Source organism: Pezoporus occidentalis, unplaced genomic scaffold (genome assembly GCF_034315485.1).
Source record: "Pezoporus occidentalis ecotype Australia unplaced genomic scaffold, CSIRO_AGI_Poc_V1 ctg552, whole genome shotgun sequence".
Classification (NCBI taxonomy): Eukaryota; Metazoa; Chordata; class Aves; order Psittaciformes; family Psittacidae; genus Pezoporus; species Pezoporus occidentalis.
In genome coordinates, this window is record NW_026915891.1 from 30,635 (window position 1) to 48,406 (window position 17,772).

Consider the following 17,772-nt stretch of genomic DNA (forward strand, 5'->3'; position numbering starts at 1 on the left):
TTTCTGCCTATTTTGGGGTGTTTCAGTACATTTTTGGGTGTTTCAGCCCATTTTGGGGGTGTTTCAGCCCGTTTTGGGGGTATTTCTGCTTTTTTTTGGTGTTACTGTCAAATTTAGGGCATTTCTGCTCATATTGGGGTATTTCTGTCCATTTTTGGGGTGTTTCTGCCCTTTTTTTGAAGTTTCTGCCCTTTTTTTTGTGGTATTTCCGCCCATTTTTGTGTGTTTCTGACCATTTTGGGGTATTTCTGTGCGATTTTGGGTGTTTCAGCCCATTTTGGGGTGTTTCAGCCCATTTTTGTTCTGGTTTTGCCCATTTTGGGCTGTTTCAGCCCATTTTGGGGTGTTTCTGCCCACTTGGGGGGTATTTCAGCCCATTTTGGGGTATTTATGCCCATTTTTGGCTGTTTCAACCCATTTTTGTCTGTTTCAGGCCATTTGGGGGTATTTCAGAAGATTTTGGGGTATTTCAGTCTATTTTTGGCTGTTTTAGCCCATTTTGGGGTATTTCTCCCCATTTTTGGCTGTTTCAGCCCATTTTGGGGTTATTTCTGCCCATTTTGTGGTATTTCAGCCCATTTTGGGGTTATTTCTCCCCATTTTGGGGTTATTTCTCCCCATTTTGGGGTTGTTTCTGCCCATTTTGGGGTTATTTCAGCCCATTTTGGGGTTATTTCTGCCCATTTGGGGTTATTTCTGCCCATTTTGGGGTTATTTCAGCCCATGTTGGGGTTATTTCTGCCCATTTTGGGGTTATTTCTGCCCATTTTGGGGTTATTTCTTCCCATTCTGGTGTTATTTCAGCCCATTTTGGGGTTATTTCTGCCCAGTTTGGGGTTATTTCTGCCCATTTTGGGGTTATTTCTTCCCATTCTGGGGTTATTTCAGCCCATTTTGGGGTTATTTCTCCCCATTTGGGGTTATTTCTGCCCATTTTGGGGTTATTTCTCCCCATTTTGGGGTTATTTCTGCCCATTTGGGGTTATTTCTGCCCATTTTGGGGTTATTTCTCCCCAGTTTGGGATTATTTCTGCCCATTTTGGGGTTATTTCAGCTCATTTTGAGGTTATTTCTCCCCATTTTTGGCTGTTTCAGCCCAGTTTGGGGTTATTTCTGCCCATTTTGGGGTTATTTCTCCCCATTTTGGGGTTATTTCTGCCCATTTTGGGGTTATTTCAGCCCATTTTGAGGTTATTTATTCTCCATTTTGGGATTATTTCTCCCCATTTTGGGGTTATTTCTGCCCATTTTTGGCTATTTCAGCCCATTTTGGTGTTACTTCAGCCAATTTTGGGGTTATTTCTGCTCATTTTGCGGTTATTTGTGCCCATTTTGTTTTTTTTTCTCCCTATTTTGGGGTTATTTCTGCCCATTTTGGGGTTATTTCTGCCCCATTTTGGGGTTATTTCTGCCAATTTTGGGGTTATTTCTGCCCATTTTGGGGTTATTTCTGCCTATTTTGGGGTTATTTCTGCCCATTTTGGGGTTATTTCAGCCCATTTGGGGGATATTTCTGCCCATTTTGGGGTATTTCTGCGCATTTTGGGGTTATTTCTCCCCATTTTGGGGTTATTTCTGCCCATTTGGGGTTATTTCTCCCCATTTGGGGGTTATTTCTGCCCATTTTGGGGTTATTTCTGCCCATTTTGGGGTTATTTCTGCCAATTTGGGGTTATTTCAGCCCATTCTGGGGTTATTTCAGCCCATCTGGGGGGTCCCTCCCCCTCCCCGCCCCCGCCGTGACTCAGGCCCGGGGTTTCCTGCCCAGGACCCAGCGCTGGAGGCACCGCGGGCACCAGGAGCCATGGCCGGGACCCGGGACACGTGAGCGGCGCCCGGGGGGCACTGGGGGGCACTGGGATGGACTGGGGGTCATTGGGGGTCATTGGGTTGGATTGGAGGGCACTGGGATGGGTTGGGAGGCACTGGGATGGATTGGGAGGCATTGGGATGGACTGGGGGCACTGGGATGGGTTGGGAGGCATTGGGATGGACTGGGGGCACTGGGATGGGTTGGGAGGCACTGGGAGGCATTGGGATGGACTGGGGGCACTGGGATGGGGTGGGAGGCACTGGGATGGGTTGGGAGGCATTGGGATGGACTGGGGGCACTGGGATGGGTTGGGAGGCGTTGGGATGGATTGGGTTGGATTGGGAGGGCGCTGGGATGGACTGGGATGAATTGGGATGGATTGAGAGGCACTGGGATGGATTGGGAGGCACTGGGATGGACTGGGAGGCACTGGGATGGATTGGGAGGCACTGGGGTGGACTGAGAGGCACTGGGATGGATTGGGAGGCACTGGGGTGGACTGAGAGGCACTGGGATGGGTTGGGAGGCACTGGGAGGCATTGGGATGGACTGGGGGCACTGGGATGGGTTGGGAGGCGTTGGGATAAATTGGGTTGGATTGGGAGGGCACTGGGATGGACTGGGATGAATTGGGATGGATTGAGAGGCACTGGGATGGATTGGGAGGCATTGGGATGGACTGAGAGGCACTGGGATGGATTGGGAGGCACTGGGATGGACTGGGATGGTTGCTCCATAAAGCCCCTATGGATGCTCCCAGGGGGTACCAATGGGGACCAGGATTGGGCCCTGTCCATCCCGGAAGGTACCACAGTGATGGGGGGTGGGGGGAATTTGGGGTTCGGGGGAGGGGGGGTCTCACACATTCCCCCCCTCCCCCCCCCCCCCCCCCAGGCAGCGCCGCCCCCCCCGCAGCCCCCAGGATCGCCCCACGGTGCTGACCCATGGGGACCCCCAGCGCACACAGGTGGGGGGGAGGGGGGGGCAGAGCCCTATATTGGGGTCCACAATGGGGGGGAGGGGGGGGGGGGCAGGATTTGGGGGTTCACCTCTTTCTATTCCCCCCCCCCATTTACACACCCATAGGTGCCACCCAAGGGGGGGTCGTGCCCCCCCGTCCTGCATATCCATCACCCCGGGGTGCTGGTGATGAGGGCTCGGCTCCCCCCGGCGCATGGTAACACCCCCCCCCCCCCCATTGCACCTCTCTATTTGGGTCCTCCCCTTTATCCCCCCCATTGCACCCCTCTATTGGGGTCCTCCCCTTTATCCCCCCCATTGCACCCCTCTATTGGGGTCCTCCCCTTTATCCCCCCCATTGCACCCCCTCTACTGGGGTCCCCCCTCCTTTATCCCCCCCCGGCGTCTCCCTCCTTTATCCTCCCCATTGCACCCCTATACTGGGGCCCCCCCCTTTGTCCCCCCCATTGCACCTCCTCTATTGGGGTCCCCCCTTCTTTATTCCCCCCCATTGGGGTCCCCCTGCTTTATCCCCCCCATTGCACCCATCTATTGGGGTCTCCTCCCCTTTATCCCCCCCATTGCACCCCTCTATTGGGGTCCTCCTCCTTTGTCCCCCCCATTGCACCTCCTCTATTGGGGTCCCCCTTCCTTTATTCCCCCCCATTGGGATCCCCCCCCTTTATCCCCCCCATTGCACCCCTATACTGGGGCCCCCCCCTTTGTCCCCCCCATTGCACCTCCTCTATTGGGGTCCCCCCTTCTTTATTCCCCCCATTGGGGTCCCCCTGCTTTATCCCCCCCCATTGCACCCCTCTATTGGGGTCCTCCTCCTTTGTCCCCCCCATTGCACCTCCTCTATTGGGGTCCCCCTTCCTTTATTCCCCCCCATTGGGATCCCCCCCTTTATCCCCCCCATTGCACCCCTCTATTGGGGTCCCCCCCTTTTCTGACACCCCTCCCCCCAACCTCTTTCAGGTCTCCCCACAATTGAATGGGGCCCCAAAGACCCCCCCGGCCGTGACCGAGCCCCTTCACCTGCCCCCCCCAGCAATGACCCCCCCCAGCAGCCCCCCAGGTGAGTGGGGACCCTCTTTGGGTGGGGGGGGAACCCCCAAATCTTGCGTCCTCATTGACCCCCCCCAATACCTGTTCCCCCCCCCAAGGGCTCCCCGTTGTGACCTGGGGGGGGTGGCTCAGTGCCTGCGGCAGCTGGAGCGGATCCAGGAGCTGGAGCAGCAGGTAAGGGGGGGCCCCAAAATCCACCCCCCAAAACCATCTCCCCCCATTTTCCCCCAAACCATCTCCCCCATTACTCCCCAAACCATCTCCCCCATTACTCCCCATTGCCCCCCAAACCATCTCCTCCCCATTGCCCCCCAAACCATCTCCCCCATTACTCCCCATTGTCCCCCTAAACCATCTCCTCCCATTGCCCCCCCAAACCATCTCCTCCCATTGCCCCCCAAAACCATCTCCCCCCATTGCACCCCAAAACCATCTCCTCCCCATTGCCTCCCATTACCATCCCCCCCATTGTGCCCACAAACCGTCTCTCCCCATTGCTCCCCCATCTCCCCCATTGCCCCCCCAAAACCATCTCCCCCATTCCCCCCAAATCATCTCGCCCCATTGCTCCCCATCTCCCCCCATTGTCCCCCCAAACCATCTCCCACCATTGCCCCCCAAACCATCTCCCCCATTGCCCCCCCAAACCATCTCCCCCCATTGTCCCCCCAAACCATCTCCCCCCAATTGCCCCCCAAAACCAACTCCCCCCATTGCCCCCACAAACGATCTCACCCCATTGCTCCCCATTGCTGCCCCATTGCCCCCCCATCCCACGCTTGTCCCCCAACCCCGTGCCCCCCCCTCCCAGCTTGCTCGCGAGCGCCACCGCCTGGGGCTGCTGCAGGCGCAGCTCATCCGGAGGGGCCCCCCCATTATGGTAAGGAACGGGGGGGGGGGGGGGCACCCCCAAACCAGGGGCTGAGACCCCCCCCCAAGCTGCTGCCATCACCTCAATGCGTGTCCATTCCCCCCCCCCCCCTCCTCCAGGCCCCCCCTGGGAAGGGCCAGGTTGGGCCCCCCCCACTTTGGGGCCCCAAAGCAGAGGGGGAGCCTGAGCCCCCCCCCCCCGCGCTCCCATTGGAGCAGGGGGGGCTCTGCCCAGGTGAGAGCTGGGGTTGGGGGGAGGGGGGGGCATTTGGGGGACCCCCCCCCAAGTGATGGGGGGGGGTCAAGGGGCTGGGACCACCTTGACCCCCCCCCATGCCCCACCAGAGCTGGAGTATTACAAGGTCAGCACTGCCCGGCCCCCCTATACCTATGCCACGCTCATCCGATGGGTCAGTGACACCCCCGTGTGCCCTATAGACCCCTCCCGTGTGCCCTATAGACCCCAGTGTCCCCTACAGCCCCCCCCATGTACCCTATAGCCCCCCATGTTCTCTATAGCCCCTCAATGTCCCCTATAGCCCTCGCATATCTTCTATAGCCCCATGTTCCCTACACACCCCCAATGTCCCTATAGCCCCCAATGTCTCTAAAGCCCCCCATGTCCTCGATAGCCCCCAATGTCCTCTGTAGTCCCCAATGCCCCCTATAGCCCTCATGTCCCTATAGCCCCCCGTCCCCTATAGCCCCCAATGGCCCTATAGCCCCCCCATGTCCCCTATAGCCCTCATGTCCCCATAGCCCCCATGTCCCTATAGCCCCCCATGTCCCTATAGCCCCCATGTCCCCATAGCCCCCCATGTTCCCTATACCCCCCATGTCCCCATACCCCCCCATGTCCCCATAGCCCCCCATGTCCCTATACCCCCCCAATGTCCCTATAGCCCCCCATGTCCCTATACCCCCCCAATGTCCCTATAGCCCCCCATGTCCCTATAGCCCCTATGTCCCCATAGCCCCCCATGTTCCCTATACCCCCCCATGTCCCCATACCCCCCCATGTCCCCATAGCCCCCCATGGTCCCTATACCCCCCCATGTCCCCCATACCCAAACCCGTGTCCCCCCCCCCAGGCCATCCTGGCCTCCCCGCAGCGGCAGCGCACCCTGGCGGAGATTTACCATTGGTTCAGCGGCACCTTCGGCTACTTCCGGCACAACGCGGCCACGTGGAAGGTGCGGACCCCCCCTGGGACCCCCCCATTAGGACCCCCCTATTGGGACCCCCCCATTGGGACCCCCCCCTTGGGACCCCCCCATCGGGACCTTCCCCTTGGGACCCCCCAATTGGGAACCCCCATTGGAACCTCCCCTATTGGGACCCCCCCATTGGGACCTCCCCCACTCAGACCTCCCCTATTGGGACCCCCCCATAGGGACCCCCCTATTGGGACCTCCCCACTGGGACACCCACCATTGGGACCCTCCCATTAGGACCCCCCCATTGGGACCCCAATGCTGCCCCATAGCAAGCTGCACCCCCAAAGCGCCCCATGGGGCCCCCAAAGCTGCTCCAGCATCCCCATATTGGGGGTACCCCAAGTTCTCTCCATCACCTCTCTCCATCACCCCCCCTCCGATTTGCCCCCCCCGACCCCCTATAACCCCCCCCAAACCCCTATGGGGGGGGGGCGGACCCTAATTCTCCCCCCCCCGCCCCCCAGAATGCCGTGCGCCACAACCTGAGCCTGCACAAGTGCTTTGTGCGGGTGGAGAACGGGCGCGGGGCCGTGTGGACGCTGGATGAGAGCGAGGTCAGGAGCAAGAGGAGCCCCAGGTACCCAAAACAGACCCAAACTGACCCAAAACCAGCCAAAACGGACCCAAAACGGACCCGAACTGCCCCAAAACTGCCCCAAAACGGACCCGAACTGCCCCAAAACTGACCCAAACCGGACCTGAACTGCCCCAAACCGGACCTGAACTGCCCCAAAACGGACCTGAACTGCCCCAAAACAGACCCAAACTGCCCCAAAACGAGCCAAAACGGACCCAAAACTGCCCCAAACTGCCCCAAAACGGACCCGAACTGCCCCAAAACAGAACCGAACTGCCCCAAAACGGACCCGAACTGCCCCAAAACGGACCTAAACTGCCCCAAAACGGACCCGAACTGCCCCAAAACGGACCCGAACCGGACCTGAACTGCCCCAAACCGGACCTAAACTGCCCCAAAACGGACCCGAACTGCCCCAAAACTGCCCCAGAACGGACCTAAACTGCCCCAAAACAGAACCGAACTGCCCCAAAACAGACCTGAACTGCCCCAAAACGGACCCAAACTGCCCCAAAACGAGCCAAAACGGACCCAAAACTGCCCCAAACTGCCCCAAAACGGACCCGAACTGCCCCAAAACGGACCTAAACTGCCCCAAAACGGACCCGAACTGCCCCAAAACGGACCCGAACCGGACCTGAACTGCCCCAAACCGGACCTAAACTGCCCCAAAACGGACCCGAACTGCCCCAAAACGGACCTAAACTGCCCCAAAACTGCCCCAGAACGGACCTAAACTGCCCCAAAACAGAACCGAACTGCCCCAAAACGGACCTGAACTGCCCCAAAACGGACCTAAACTGCCCCAAAACGGACCCAAACTGCCCTAAAACGGACCCGAACCGGACCTGAACTGCCCCAAACCGGACCTAAACTGCCCCAAAACGGACCCGAACTGCCCCAAACCGGACCTAAACTGCCCCAAAACTGCCCCAAACCGGACCTGAACTGCCCCAGAACAGACCTAAACTGCCCCAAAACGGACCCGAACTGCCCCAAAACTGACCCAAACTGCCCCAAAACGGACCTGAACTGCCCCAAAACAGACCCGAACTGCCCCAAAACTGCCCCAAACCAGCACAAAACAGACCCAAACTGACCCAAAACGGACCTAAAACACCCCAAACCCAGCCCAAAACACCCCAAAACTGCCCCCAAACCCCCTTTTGCCCCCCCATTAAACAAGGCCCCCTCTAACCCCCCCCTTTCCCCTCCAGGGACTGCGACCTGAAGTGCTTTGTGCCCCCCCAGAGCTAAAGGGGGGGGCCCTCCCAAACCCCATTGATGTAAATGGGAACCAGAAGGGGGGGGTCCCCCAAACCCCATTGATGTAAATGGGAACCAGAAGGGGGGGGTCCCCCAAACCCCATTGATGTAAATGGGAACCAGAAGGGGGGGGTCCCCCAAACCCCATTGATGTAAATGGGAACCAGAAGGGGGGGGTCCCCCCTAAACCCCCCCCCATTGCAATGAACACGCCCCCCCCACGGCTGCATTGGGCTCTATTGGACGCGCTCAGGACCGGCCCCGCAATGGGGGAGGCGGGGCTTGGAAGGGGGCGGGGCTTGGAAGGGGGCGGGGCTTGGAAGGGGGCGGAGTCAGCGGCGGGGCCGCGCCGCCAGAGCCGCGTTCTCCTCCCGCAGCGCCCGGCAGTCGCTGAGGATGCGCTCGAGGCTGGCGGGGGGCTTGGAGCTGGTCTCGGCCTCGATCTGGGGGGGAAAGGGGGGGAAATGGGGGGGAGAAATTGGGGAAAAGGGGGGGAGAAATTGGGGGTAAAGGGGGGAGAAATTGGGGGAAAAGGGGGGGAGAAATTGGGGAAAAGGGGGGAGAAATTGGGGAAAAGGGGGGAGAAATTGGGAGAAATTGGGGTAAAGGGGGGGAGAAATTGGGGGTTAAGGGGGGGAGAAATTGGGGTAAGGGGGGGAGAAATTGGGGTAAAGGGGGGGAGAAATTGGGGGTTAAGGGGGGAGAAATTGGGGGAAATGGGGGGAGAAATTGGGGGTAAAGGGGGGAGAAATTGGGGGAAAAGGGGGGGAGGGGGAAAAGGGGGGAGAAATTGGGGAAAAGGGGGGAGAAATTGGGAGAAATTGGGGTAAAGGGGGGGAGAAATTGGGGGAAATGGGAGAAATTGGGGGTAAAGGGGGGGAGAAATTGGGGTAAAGGGGGGCAAAAGGGGGAGAAATTGGGGGAAAAGGGGCAAAAGGGGGGCAAGGGAGCCAAAAGGGGGTAAGAAATTGGGGGTAAAGGGGGGCAAAAGGGGGAGGAGGTGGAGGGGAAAGGGGGGAGAAGGGGGGAAATAGGGGGGGAAGGGAGCCAAAAGGTGGGGGGAGAAATCGGGAATAAAGGGAGGCAAAAGGGGGAGGAGGTGGGGGAGAAATTGGGGGTAAAGGGGGGAAATAGGGGGGGAAGGGAGCCACAAGGGGGTAGGAAATTGGGGGGTAAAGGGGGGGAGAAATTGGGGGTAAAGGGGGGCAAAAGGGGGAGGTGGTAGGGGGGAAAGGGGGAAATAGGGGGGGGAAGGGAGCCAAAATGGGGGGAGAAATTGGGAGTAAAGGGGGGCAAGAGGGGGGGAAGGGGGGAAATAGGGGGCAAGGGAGGCAAAAGGGAGAAATTGGCAGAGGGGGGCAAAAGGGGTGGAAGGGGAGAAATGGGGGGAGGCAAAAGGGGGGGAGAAATTGGGGGTAATGGGGGCAAAAGGGGGGGGAAGGGGGAAATAGGGGGCAAGGGAGGCAAAAGGGGTGAGAAATTGGGGGTAGAGGGGGCAAAAGGGGGGGAAGGGGGGAAATGGGAGGCAAAAAGGAGAAATTGGGGGAATGGGGGGCAAAAGGGGAAATGGAGGAAAGGGTTGGGGGCAAAAGGGTTTGGGGGTGAAGTTTGGAGGGGCAAAGAGTTGGGGGTCAAAGTGTTTGGGGGCAAAGGGAGTTTGGGGGGAAACGGGGGTGAAGGATTTGGGGGGCAAAAGTTGAGGGGCAAAGGGGGTTTGGGGGGAAAATTTGGGGGGTAAAATTTAGGGGGCAAAGAGGTTTGGGGGTCAAAGAGTTGGGGGCAGTAAAGGGTTTGGGGGGCAAAAGGTTGGGGGCAAAGGGTTTGGGGGTGAAAGTTTGGGAGTGAATTTGGTGTGGAAAGAGTTTGGGGGGCGATAAAGGGTTTGGGGGTGAAGTTTGGGGGGCAAAAGGTTGTGGGGCAATGCATTTGTGGCGTGAATTTGGGGTGCAGAGAGTTGGGGGGCAAAGGGTTTGGGGGGCAAAAGGGGTTTGGGGGGCAGAAGGTTGGGGTGAAGTTTGGGGTGCAAAAGGTTGGGGGTCAAAGGGTTTGGGGGTGAAGTTTGGGGGGCACAGAGATAGGGGAACACAAGTCAATTGAAGCCCCATAGACATAGGGGACACCCCAATAGATGTGGGGTGCACCATAAGCCCCCCCCCCCCCCAAACCCCCACCTGCTCCTCCAGGTCCCGGATCTCCCTCTGGATGGTGCCCGTGTCCTCAATGGTCTGGATGAGCTGGGCACAGTTCTGGGGGGGGCAGAAAGGGGGGGGTCAGGGACCCCCCAATTCCATCTGCACCTCAAATCCCCCCCATAGCCCCCCATTACCTCATGCAGAGCTGCCAGGTACTTGTAGGCTTTCCTCACCACCTCATCCCTCTTGGCATCCTGGGGGGCACAGGGGACAACTTGGTGGGCATACGGGACAATTTGGGGGGCACGAGGGACAATGGGGGGGTCCCAGTGCCCCAAACTCGCCCCTTTCCAATAGGGTTATCACATAGAGGGGACATGGAGCCCCCCAAGTGTCTATGGGTCCCTCAAGTGCATATGGATCCCCACAAGTGTATATGGGTCCCTCAAGTGCATATGGATCCCCACAAGTGTATATGGAGCCCCACAAGTGCATATGGAGCCCCACAAGTGCATATGGAGCCCCACAAGTGTATATGGGCCCCCCAGGTGTATATGGAGCCCCACAAGTGTATATGGGCCCCCCAAGTGCGTATGGGCCCCCCAAGTGTATATGGAGCCCCCCAAGTGTATATGGGCCCCTCAAGTATATACGGGTCCCCCAAGTGTATATGAACACCCCAAGTGTATATGGGCCCCCCAAGTGCATATGGGCCCCCCAAGTGCATATGGGCCCCCCAAGTATGGGGCACCCCACCTTGAAGAGCAGCTCATCGGTGACACTGAAGGTCCTCTCCAGCTTCCCCACCAAGGAGTTGATCTCCTTCTGCAGGGCTCTCGTATCCACCAGGATCTGTTGGGGGGGGGGGGAGCACCCCATCATGTGTGGGGCACCCCCAAATCCCCCCCCCTCCCTCCCCAAACACCCCCTTAGGGTCCAGTGGTACCTAACAGCCAAAGATGCTCCCTTTGAAGCTGCTTTAGGGACCCCAAACCCTTCCAAAAGTCTTGGGGGTACCCCCAAAACCTCTCCCCCCCCCAATGTGTATTGGGGACCATGGGGCCCCCCCACCTTGCTGATCTCCTCCTTCTGCTTCCGGATGTTGCCCACGATCTCCAGGATGCGCTGGGTGTAGACGGCACGGGAGATGTCACGGGGCAGCGCTTCCAGCTCCGCCACCTGCATCCGTAGGGATGGATGGGATCGCATCCGTAGGGAGAGGATGGGATTGCATCCATAGGGAGAGGATAGATGGGATTGCATCCATAGGGATGGATGGGATTGCATCCATAGGGAGAGGATAGATGGGATTGCATCCGTAGGGATGGATGGGATCGCATCCATAGGGAGAGGATAGATGGGATTGCATCCGTAGGGATGGATGGGATTGCATCCATAGGGAGAAGATAGATGGGATTGCATCCATAGGGATGGATGGGATTGCATCCATAGGGAGAGGATAGATGGGATTGCATCCGTAAGGATGGATGGGATCGCATCCATAGGGAGAGGATAGGTGGGATTGCATCCATAGGGATGGATGGGATTGCATCCATAGGGAGAGGATAGATGGGATTGCATCCGTAGGGATGGATGGGATTGCATCCATAGGGAGAGGATAGATGGGATTGCATCCATAGGGATGGATGGGATCGCATCCATAGGGAGAGGATAGATGGGATCGCATCCATAGGGAGAGGATGGATGGGATTGCAGCCATAGGGATGGATGGGATCGCGTCCATAGGGAGAGGATAGATGGGATTGCATCCATAGGGATGGATGGGATCGCATCCATAGGGAGAGTATAGATGGGATTGCATCCATAGGGATGGATGGGATCGCATCCATAGGGAGAGGATAGATGGGATTGCAGCCATAGGGATGGATGGGATCGCGTCCATAGGGAGAGGATAGATGGGATTGCATCCATAGGGAGAGGATAGATGGGATTGCATCCATAGGGAGAGGATAGATGGGATTGCATCCATAGGGAGAGGATAGATGGGATCACATACATAGGGACGGATGGGATCGCATCCACAGGGAGAGAATAGATAGGATTGCATCCATAGGGATAAACTGGAATTGCCTCCATAGGGAAGGGGCAGCCGGAGCTGGAGCTCACCAGTGTCTTGTAAAGCTCCTCCTTGCGCCGGGCTTCATCCGCGGCCGAGCGGCTCCGCTCATGCAGGGCCCGGATCTCCGAGAGGCGCCGCGATGATTCCAGCTGGAATGGGGGGGAATGGGATCAGGGAGGGCCCAAATCCATTGGGGGGGGGGGGGCAGAGATCCCAAAGTGCAGCAGGGAGGGGCTCCAGAGACCCTTGAACCCCCTGGGAGGGACGCAGAAGCATTGGGAATTGGACATGGGAGCCTTGAATCCATTGGGAATGGGACACTGGAGCCTTGAATCCATGGGGAATGGGACATGGGAGCCTTGAATCCATGGGGAATGGGACATGGGAACCTTGAATCCATGGGGAATGGGACACTGGAGCCTTGAATCCATGGGGAATGGGACATTGGAGCACCAAAACCATTGGGAATGGGACATGGGAGCCTTGAATCCATTGGGAATGGGACATTGGAGCCTTGAATCCATGGGGAATGGGACATGGGAGCCTTGAATCCATGGGGAATGGGTCATGGGAGCCTTGAATCCATTGGGAATGGGACATGGGAACCTTGAATCCATGGGGAATGGGACACTGGAGCCTTGAATCCATGGGGAATGGGACATTGGAGCACCAAAACCATTGGGAATGGGACATGGGAGCCTTGAATCCATGGGGAATGGGACATTGGAGCCTTGAATCCATGGGGAATGGGACATGGGAGCCTTGAATCCATGGGGAATGGGACATGGGAGCCTTGAATCCATTGGGGATGGGACATTGGAGCCTTGAATCCATGGGGAATGGGACAATAGAGAACCAAAACCATTGGGAATGGGAATTGGAGCCTCGAAACCCTTGGGAATGGGACATTGGAGCACCAAATCCATTGGGAATGGGACATGGGAGCCTTGATTCCATTGGAAATGGGACATCAGAGAACCAAACCCATTGGGAATGGGCCCCAAATTGAGCCCCAGGCACCCCAAAACCCTTCCGAGAAGGGAACTGGGGACCCCGAAAGCATCAATAAAGGGACCCCAAAGAAGGGTCCCTGTGCCCCCCCCCCCTTTACCTGGGCTGAGTCCCGCAGGGCCCGGAGGTGCCGGTACTGGGCGAGGAGGGGGCCCCGGTGCCGTTCCCATTGCCCCGCCAGGCTGACGATGCGGCGCCCACTCGCCTCCACCACCAGCTGGGAACAGGGTCAGGGCACCCCAAAACGCTCCTTCCCCCCCTCCTCATTCACCCTCCCCTCCCCAAACCCCATTTATGGCCTCAAATAGCATCAAATGCACCCCCCCCAAGCAGTTTTTGGGGGTGTTCCCCCCCCCAAAGCCTCACCTGAAGCTTGGCCATGTTGCTCTGAGCATCAGGGAGCAGCTCAATCGCTTGCTGCTTCAAGCGAAGAGCATCCTCTCGCCCCCCCAGGGCCAAGCGGCCCTGCTGCACCTCTGCTTCTGCCTTTGGGGGGGTCAAACATCAGCAGGGTACCCCAAAACACCCCCCGCCCCCCCATCACCTCCTTGTGGTACCCGCCTGGGTGAGGCTGAGCTGAGCATCCCGCATCTCCACACGGCAGCCTTCGATGGCAGCATCCAACTGGGCCAGGGTCTGCTCCAGAGCTGCCTCCTCGCTGGCCTGACGGGCTCCTGCGTCCTATGGGTGGGCATCAGTGGGGTGCAGAGTGAACACCCCCCAATGGACCCATTGGTAGGGTCCAGAACAAGGTTGTGGTCATCAGTAGGGTCCAGAGTGAACACCCCTCAATGGACCCATTGGTAGGGTCCAGAACAAGGTTGTGGTCATCAGTAGGGTCCAGAGTGAACACCCCCCACCAGACCCATTGGTAGGGTCCAGAACAAGGTTGTGGCCATCAGTAGGGTCAAGAGTGAACACCCCCCACCAGACCCATTGGTAGGATCCAGAACAAGGTTGTGGCCATCAGTAGGGTCCAGAGTGAACACCCCTCAATGGACCCATTGGTAGGGTCCAGAACAAGGTTGTGGCCATCAGTAGGGTCCAGAGTGAACACCCCCATTCCCATCTCACCTCCTCAGCACCCTTTGATGGGTGCTGGGTCTCTGCAGCCACCTGGATCTGCTGCAGCAGGATCTGGGGGTCCTATAGGATGGAGCAGGTCAGATTCCAATGGGGGGGTCACCCCAACACCCCCCCCCCCCTCAAGTCCAGCCCCTCACCTGCTCGTGGGTCAGGTGCTGGGTGCGGGTGAAGCGGGACCCCTTTGGCAGGGCCCCCCCACCCCCCCCAGCCCCAAAAGCCTCTTGGAGCCATGCAGGATCCAAGGGGGGGCCGGGGGGGCGGGGGGGGCAGGCCTGGCGCAGGGGCTCCAGTGCCCGGAGCCGAGCACGGAGCCGCTTCCGACCCACATATTCCTATGGGGGGGAGAGGGGAAGAAAGGGGGGGTCAGCACCATAGGGACCCCTAAACCTCACCCTAAATGGGAGGGGGGGTTTACCTGGGGGGGCAGACGAGAGGCCAAGCCGGGCCCCCCCCATTCAGCCTCCCAGTCATGGCGGGCACTGAGCTGGGCCATGTGGGTCTCCAGCAAAGCTGGGGGGGTCCTGGTGCAAAGGGGGGGCTGCGCCGGCACGGGGGGGGCAGCACCCCCATAATACTCCTGCAGCTCTATAGGGATGGGGGTGGTGGTGAGCACATTACATCAAAGGACCCGCCCCAATCTCCCCCCCCCCATAGCACTTACCTGGGGGGCCCCCACTTTGGGGCAGCACTAAGGGGCACGTAGTGAAGGGATGGAGGCGACTTGTGCCCTAAGGGTTAATGAATGGGTTCATGCCCCCCCCCCCCGCAATTAAAAGGGGTCCCCAATAACTTGAGGGGGTCCCCAATAGCACGGGGGGGGTACTACTCACCTGCAGGCGCTGCAGAAGGGGGGTGCGACAAAGGGGGGGCACCCAGGGGGTCCCCAATTGCTCCCGGATGCGGGCGCCGATGGCTCGGAGCAGAGCCGCCGATTTCCCTTGGGAATAGAGGCATTAGGATGCTCAGACACCCCCCCATTAACACCCCCCCCCCCATCACATTAGGGACCCCCCCCCCAGATCCCTACCGGGGGGCTCGGCCCCACTCTCGCTCTCATCCCGAGGGAGCTTTTCCACCAGGAAGAGGAGGAGGCGGCGGGTGTCGTGCTCGGAGCTGTAGAGGAAGGTCTGGTACCCAACGTCACCCCCGAACCCCAGCTCCTGGTGAGGATACAGGGGGAAATTGGGGGTCCCTCCATCACTTTGGGGTCCCCTTTTAAGATATGGGGGTATTTAGGGGGGTACCAAGGTGTGGTACCCAGCATCATCTCCAAATCCCAGCTCTTAGTGATGATAAAGGGGGGAATTGGGGGTGCCCCTTTAAGATATGGGGATATTTGGGGGGGTACAAAGGTGTGGTACCCGACATCACCCTCAAATCCCAGTTTCTGGAGGGGGAAATTGGTGGCCTCCCCATCATTTTGGAGGTGCCCCTTTAAGATATAGGGGTATTTGGGGGGGTAACCAAGGTGTGGTACCCAACATCACCCCCAAATCCCATCTCTTCGTGATGATAAGGGGGGGGAATCGGGGCTCCCTCCATCATCTTTGGGGTCGTCCCCCCCTTAGGATTTGGGGCTGTTTCAGGGGGGTTCGGGTACCTGGCAGGCAGCAGCCAGGTCGGAAGCGAGCCGGAAGCGTGCGGAGATGCCGGGGGGCAGCAGGGGGCTCAGGGGGGCCCCCAAAGTGGGGTTCACGGCCCGGAGGCACCGCACGGAGGCTTCCACCACCAGCTCCGGGGTGAGGTCCCGCACGCTCTGCACCTCGGGGGGCACCGCTCTGAGGTGGGGGGGGCACAACCATGGGGACCCCCCTAGAGCACCCCCAAACCCTGGGTGTCCATAGAGACACCCCCCCACCACCAACGCTCATCGGGGTCCCCCCTATTCCCATGCAGGGACCCCCAAACCTTCACTCGCAGCACCTAAGGGTGCCCCCCATAAAACTCCCACCCCCCCCCAAACGTTTTGGGGTCCCCCCCACTGAACCCCCCCAAACCCACCAGGGTCCCCCCCTGTTGTCGCCTCTCAATTCCTTATGGGGGTCCCCACCCCACACCTCCAATCCCCCCCAGGCCCCCCCAAACGGCTTCAGTGCCCCCAAAGCCCCCCAAATCCGCCCCCTCTCCGCCCCAGAGCCCCCCAAAACCCCCGTCCCTTTGCCCCCACTCACGTCCCCGCCTGCCGGAGGGAATGGAGCAGGATCTTATCCACCTCCTCCATGTTGGGGGGATGCTGGGGGGGGGAACCCCCAAATCCTAATGGGGAGCAGGGTATGGAGTGGGGGGACCCCGATTTACCCGCGCCCCGCCGCCAGTCACGTGAGGCGGGGACCGCGGCGGAAGCGAGGCGGGGGCGCGCGGGGCATGACGGGAGTTGTAGTTCGCGGCGGTGGCGGCGGCGCGGGGCATGACGGGAGTTGTAGGCGGCGAGAGGCGGGAAAGTGAGGGGGTGCGAGGGCGGGAAAATGGCGGCCGTGAGGGGGCAGTGGAGACCGTGAGGGGTAATGGGGACGGTGAGGGGTAATGGGGACCGTGAGGGGGTAATGGGGACTCTGAGGGGGTAATGGGGGCTGTGAGGGGTGATGGAGACCGTGAGGGGTAATGGGGACCGTGAGGGGTAATGGGGACTGTGCAGGGTATTGGGGACGGTGAGGGGTAATGGGGACCGTGAGGGGTAATGGGGACTCTGAGGGGGCAGTGGAGACCGTGAGGGGTAATGGGGACCGTGAGGGGTAATGGGGACCGTGAGGGGTAATGGGGACTGTGAGAGGGTAATGGGGACCATGAGGGGTAATGGGGACTGTGCAGGGTATTGGGGACGGTGAGGGGTAATGGGGACTGTGAGGGGGTAATGGGGACCGTGAGGGGTAATGGGGACCGTGAGAGGTAATGGGGACTGTGAGGGGTAATGGGGACCGTGAGGGGTAATGGGGACTCTGAGGGGGCAGTGGAGACCGTGAGGGGTAATGGGGACCGTGAGGGGTAATGGGGACTGTGAGAGGGTAATGGGGACCATGAGGGGTAATGGGGACTGTGCAGGGTATTGGGGACGGTGAGGGGTAATGGGGACTGTGAGGGGTAATGGGGACCGTGAGGGGTAATGGGGACCGTGAGGGGTAATGGAGGCTGTGAGGGGTAATGGAGGCTGTGAGGGGTAATGGAGGCTGTGAGGGGTAATGGGGACCGTGAGGGGTAATGGGGACTGTGCAGGGTATTGGGGACGGTGAGGGGTAATGGGGACCGTGAGGGGTAATGGGGACTGTGCAGGGTAATGGGGACCGTGAGAGGTAATGGGGACCACGAGGGGTAGTGGGGACTGTGAGGGGGTAATGGGGACTGTGAGGGGTAATGGGGACCGTGAGGGGTAATGGGGACTGTGAGGGGTAATGGGGACCGTGAGGGGTAATGGGGACCGTGAGGGGGTAATGGGGACCGTGAGGGGGTAATGGGGACCGTGAGTGGTAATGGGGGCCGTGAGGGGTAATGGGGACCATGAGGGGTAATGGGAACCGTGAGGGGTAATGGGGGCCGTGAGGGGTAATGGGGACTGTGACGGGGTAATGTGACCGTGAGGGGTAATGGGGACCGTGAGGGGTAATGGGGACCGTGAGGGGCAATGGGGGCCGTGAGGGGTAATGGGGACCATGAGGGGTAATGGGGACCGTGAGGGGTATTGGAGGCTGTGAGGGGCA

General features: G+C 59.3%; 2 protein-coding genes across 2 annotated transcripts; one reads left to right on the forward strand and one right to left on the reverse strand.

Annotated features, from left to right (window-relative positions):
* The first annotated feature begins 1,773 nt into the window (after positions 1-1,773).
* Positions 1,774-7,816, forward strand: LOC134173815 (forkhead box protein P3-like). The gene is made up of 11 exons (XM_062638228.1): positions 1,774-1,824; positions 2,708-2,780; positions 2,900-2,990; positions 3,752-3,851; positions 3,940-4,015; positions 4,653-4,721; positions 4,832-4,946; positions 5,057-5,121; positions 5,803-5,904; positions 6,393-6,505; positions 7,723-7,816. The coding sequence occupies exons 1-11, from the start codon at positions 1,805-1,807 to the stop codon at positions 7,760-7,762; spliced, it is 864 nt and encodes a 287-aa protein (XP_062494212.1). The 5' UTR covers positions 1,774-1,804; the 3' UTR covers positions 7,763-7,816.
* A 174-nt stretch (positions 7,817-7,990) lies between these two features.
* CCDC22 (coiled-coil domain containing 22) lies at positions 7,991-16,405 on the reverse strand. Its single transcript, XM_062638225.1, has 17 exons — positions 16,252-16,405; positions 15,681-15,858; positions 15,108-15,240; positions 14,911-15,017; positions 14,742-14,808; positions 14,496-14,665; positions 14,218-14,412; positions 14,069-14,140; positions 13,552-13,675; positions 13,361-13,476; positions 13,095-13,211; positions 12,031-12,132; positions 10,975-11,082; positions 10,660-10,755; positions 10,098-10,157; positions 9,943-10,017; positions 7,991-8,214 (listed from the first exon to the last, which is right to left on the reverse strand). The coding sequence occupies exons 1-17, from the start codon at positions 16,299-16,301 to the stop codon at positions 8,104-8,106; spliced, it is 1,881 nt and encodes a 626-aa protein (XP_062494209.1). The 5' UTR covers positions 16,302-16,405; the 3' UTR covers positions 7,991-8,103.
* Between the last annotated feature and the right edge of the window lie 1,367 nt (positions 16,406-17,772).

Coding starts and splice junctions, on each gene's coding strand:
- LOC134173815 (XM_062638228.1), top strand. CDS start 1,805: ATGGCCGGGACCCGGGACAC. Junction 2,781..2,899: donor GGGACCCCCAGCGCACACAG/GTGGGGGGGAGG, acceptor ACACACCCATAG/GTGCCACCCAAGGGGGGGTC. Junction 5,122..5,802: donor ATGCCACGCTCATCCGATGG/GTCAGTGACACC, acceptor CCCCCCCCCCAG/GCCATCCTGGCCTCCCCGCA.
- CCDC22 (XM_062638225.1), bottom strand. CDS start 16,301: ATGGAGGAGGTGGATAAGATCCTGCTCCATTCCCTCCGGCAGGCGGGG. Junction 14,413..14,495: donor CCTCTCGTCTGCCCCCCCAG/GTAAACCCCCCC, acceptor TCCCCCCCATAG/GAATATGTGGGTCGGAAGCG. Junction 10,018..10,097: donor ACCTGGCAGCTCTGCATGAG/GTAATGGGGGGC, acceptor TGCCCCCCCCAG/AACTGTGCCCAGCTCATCCA.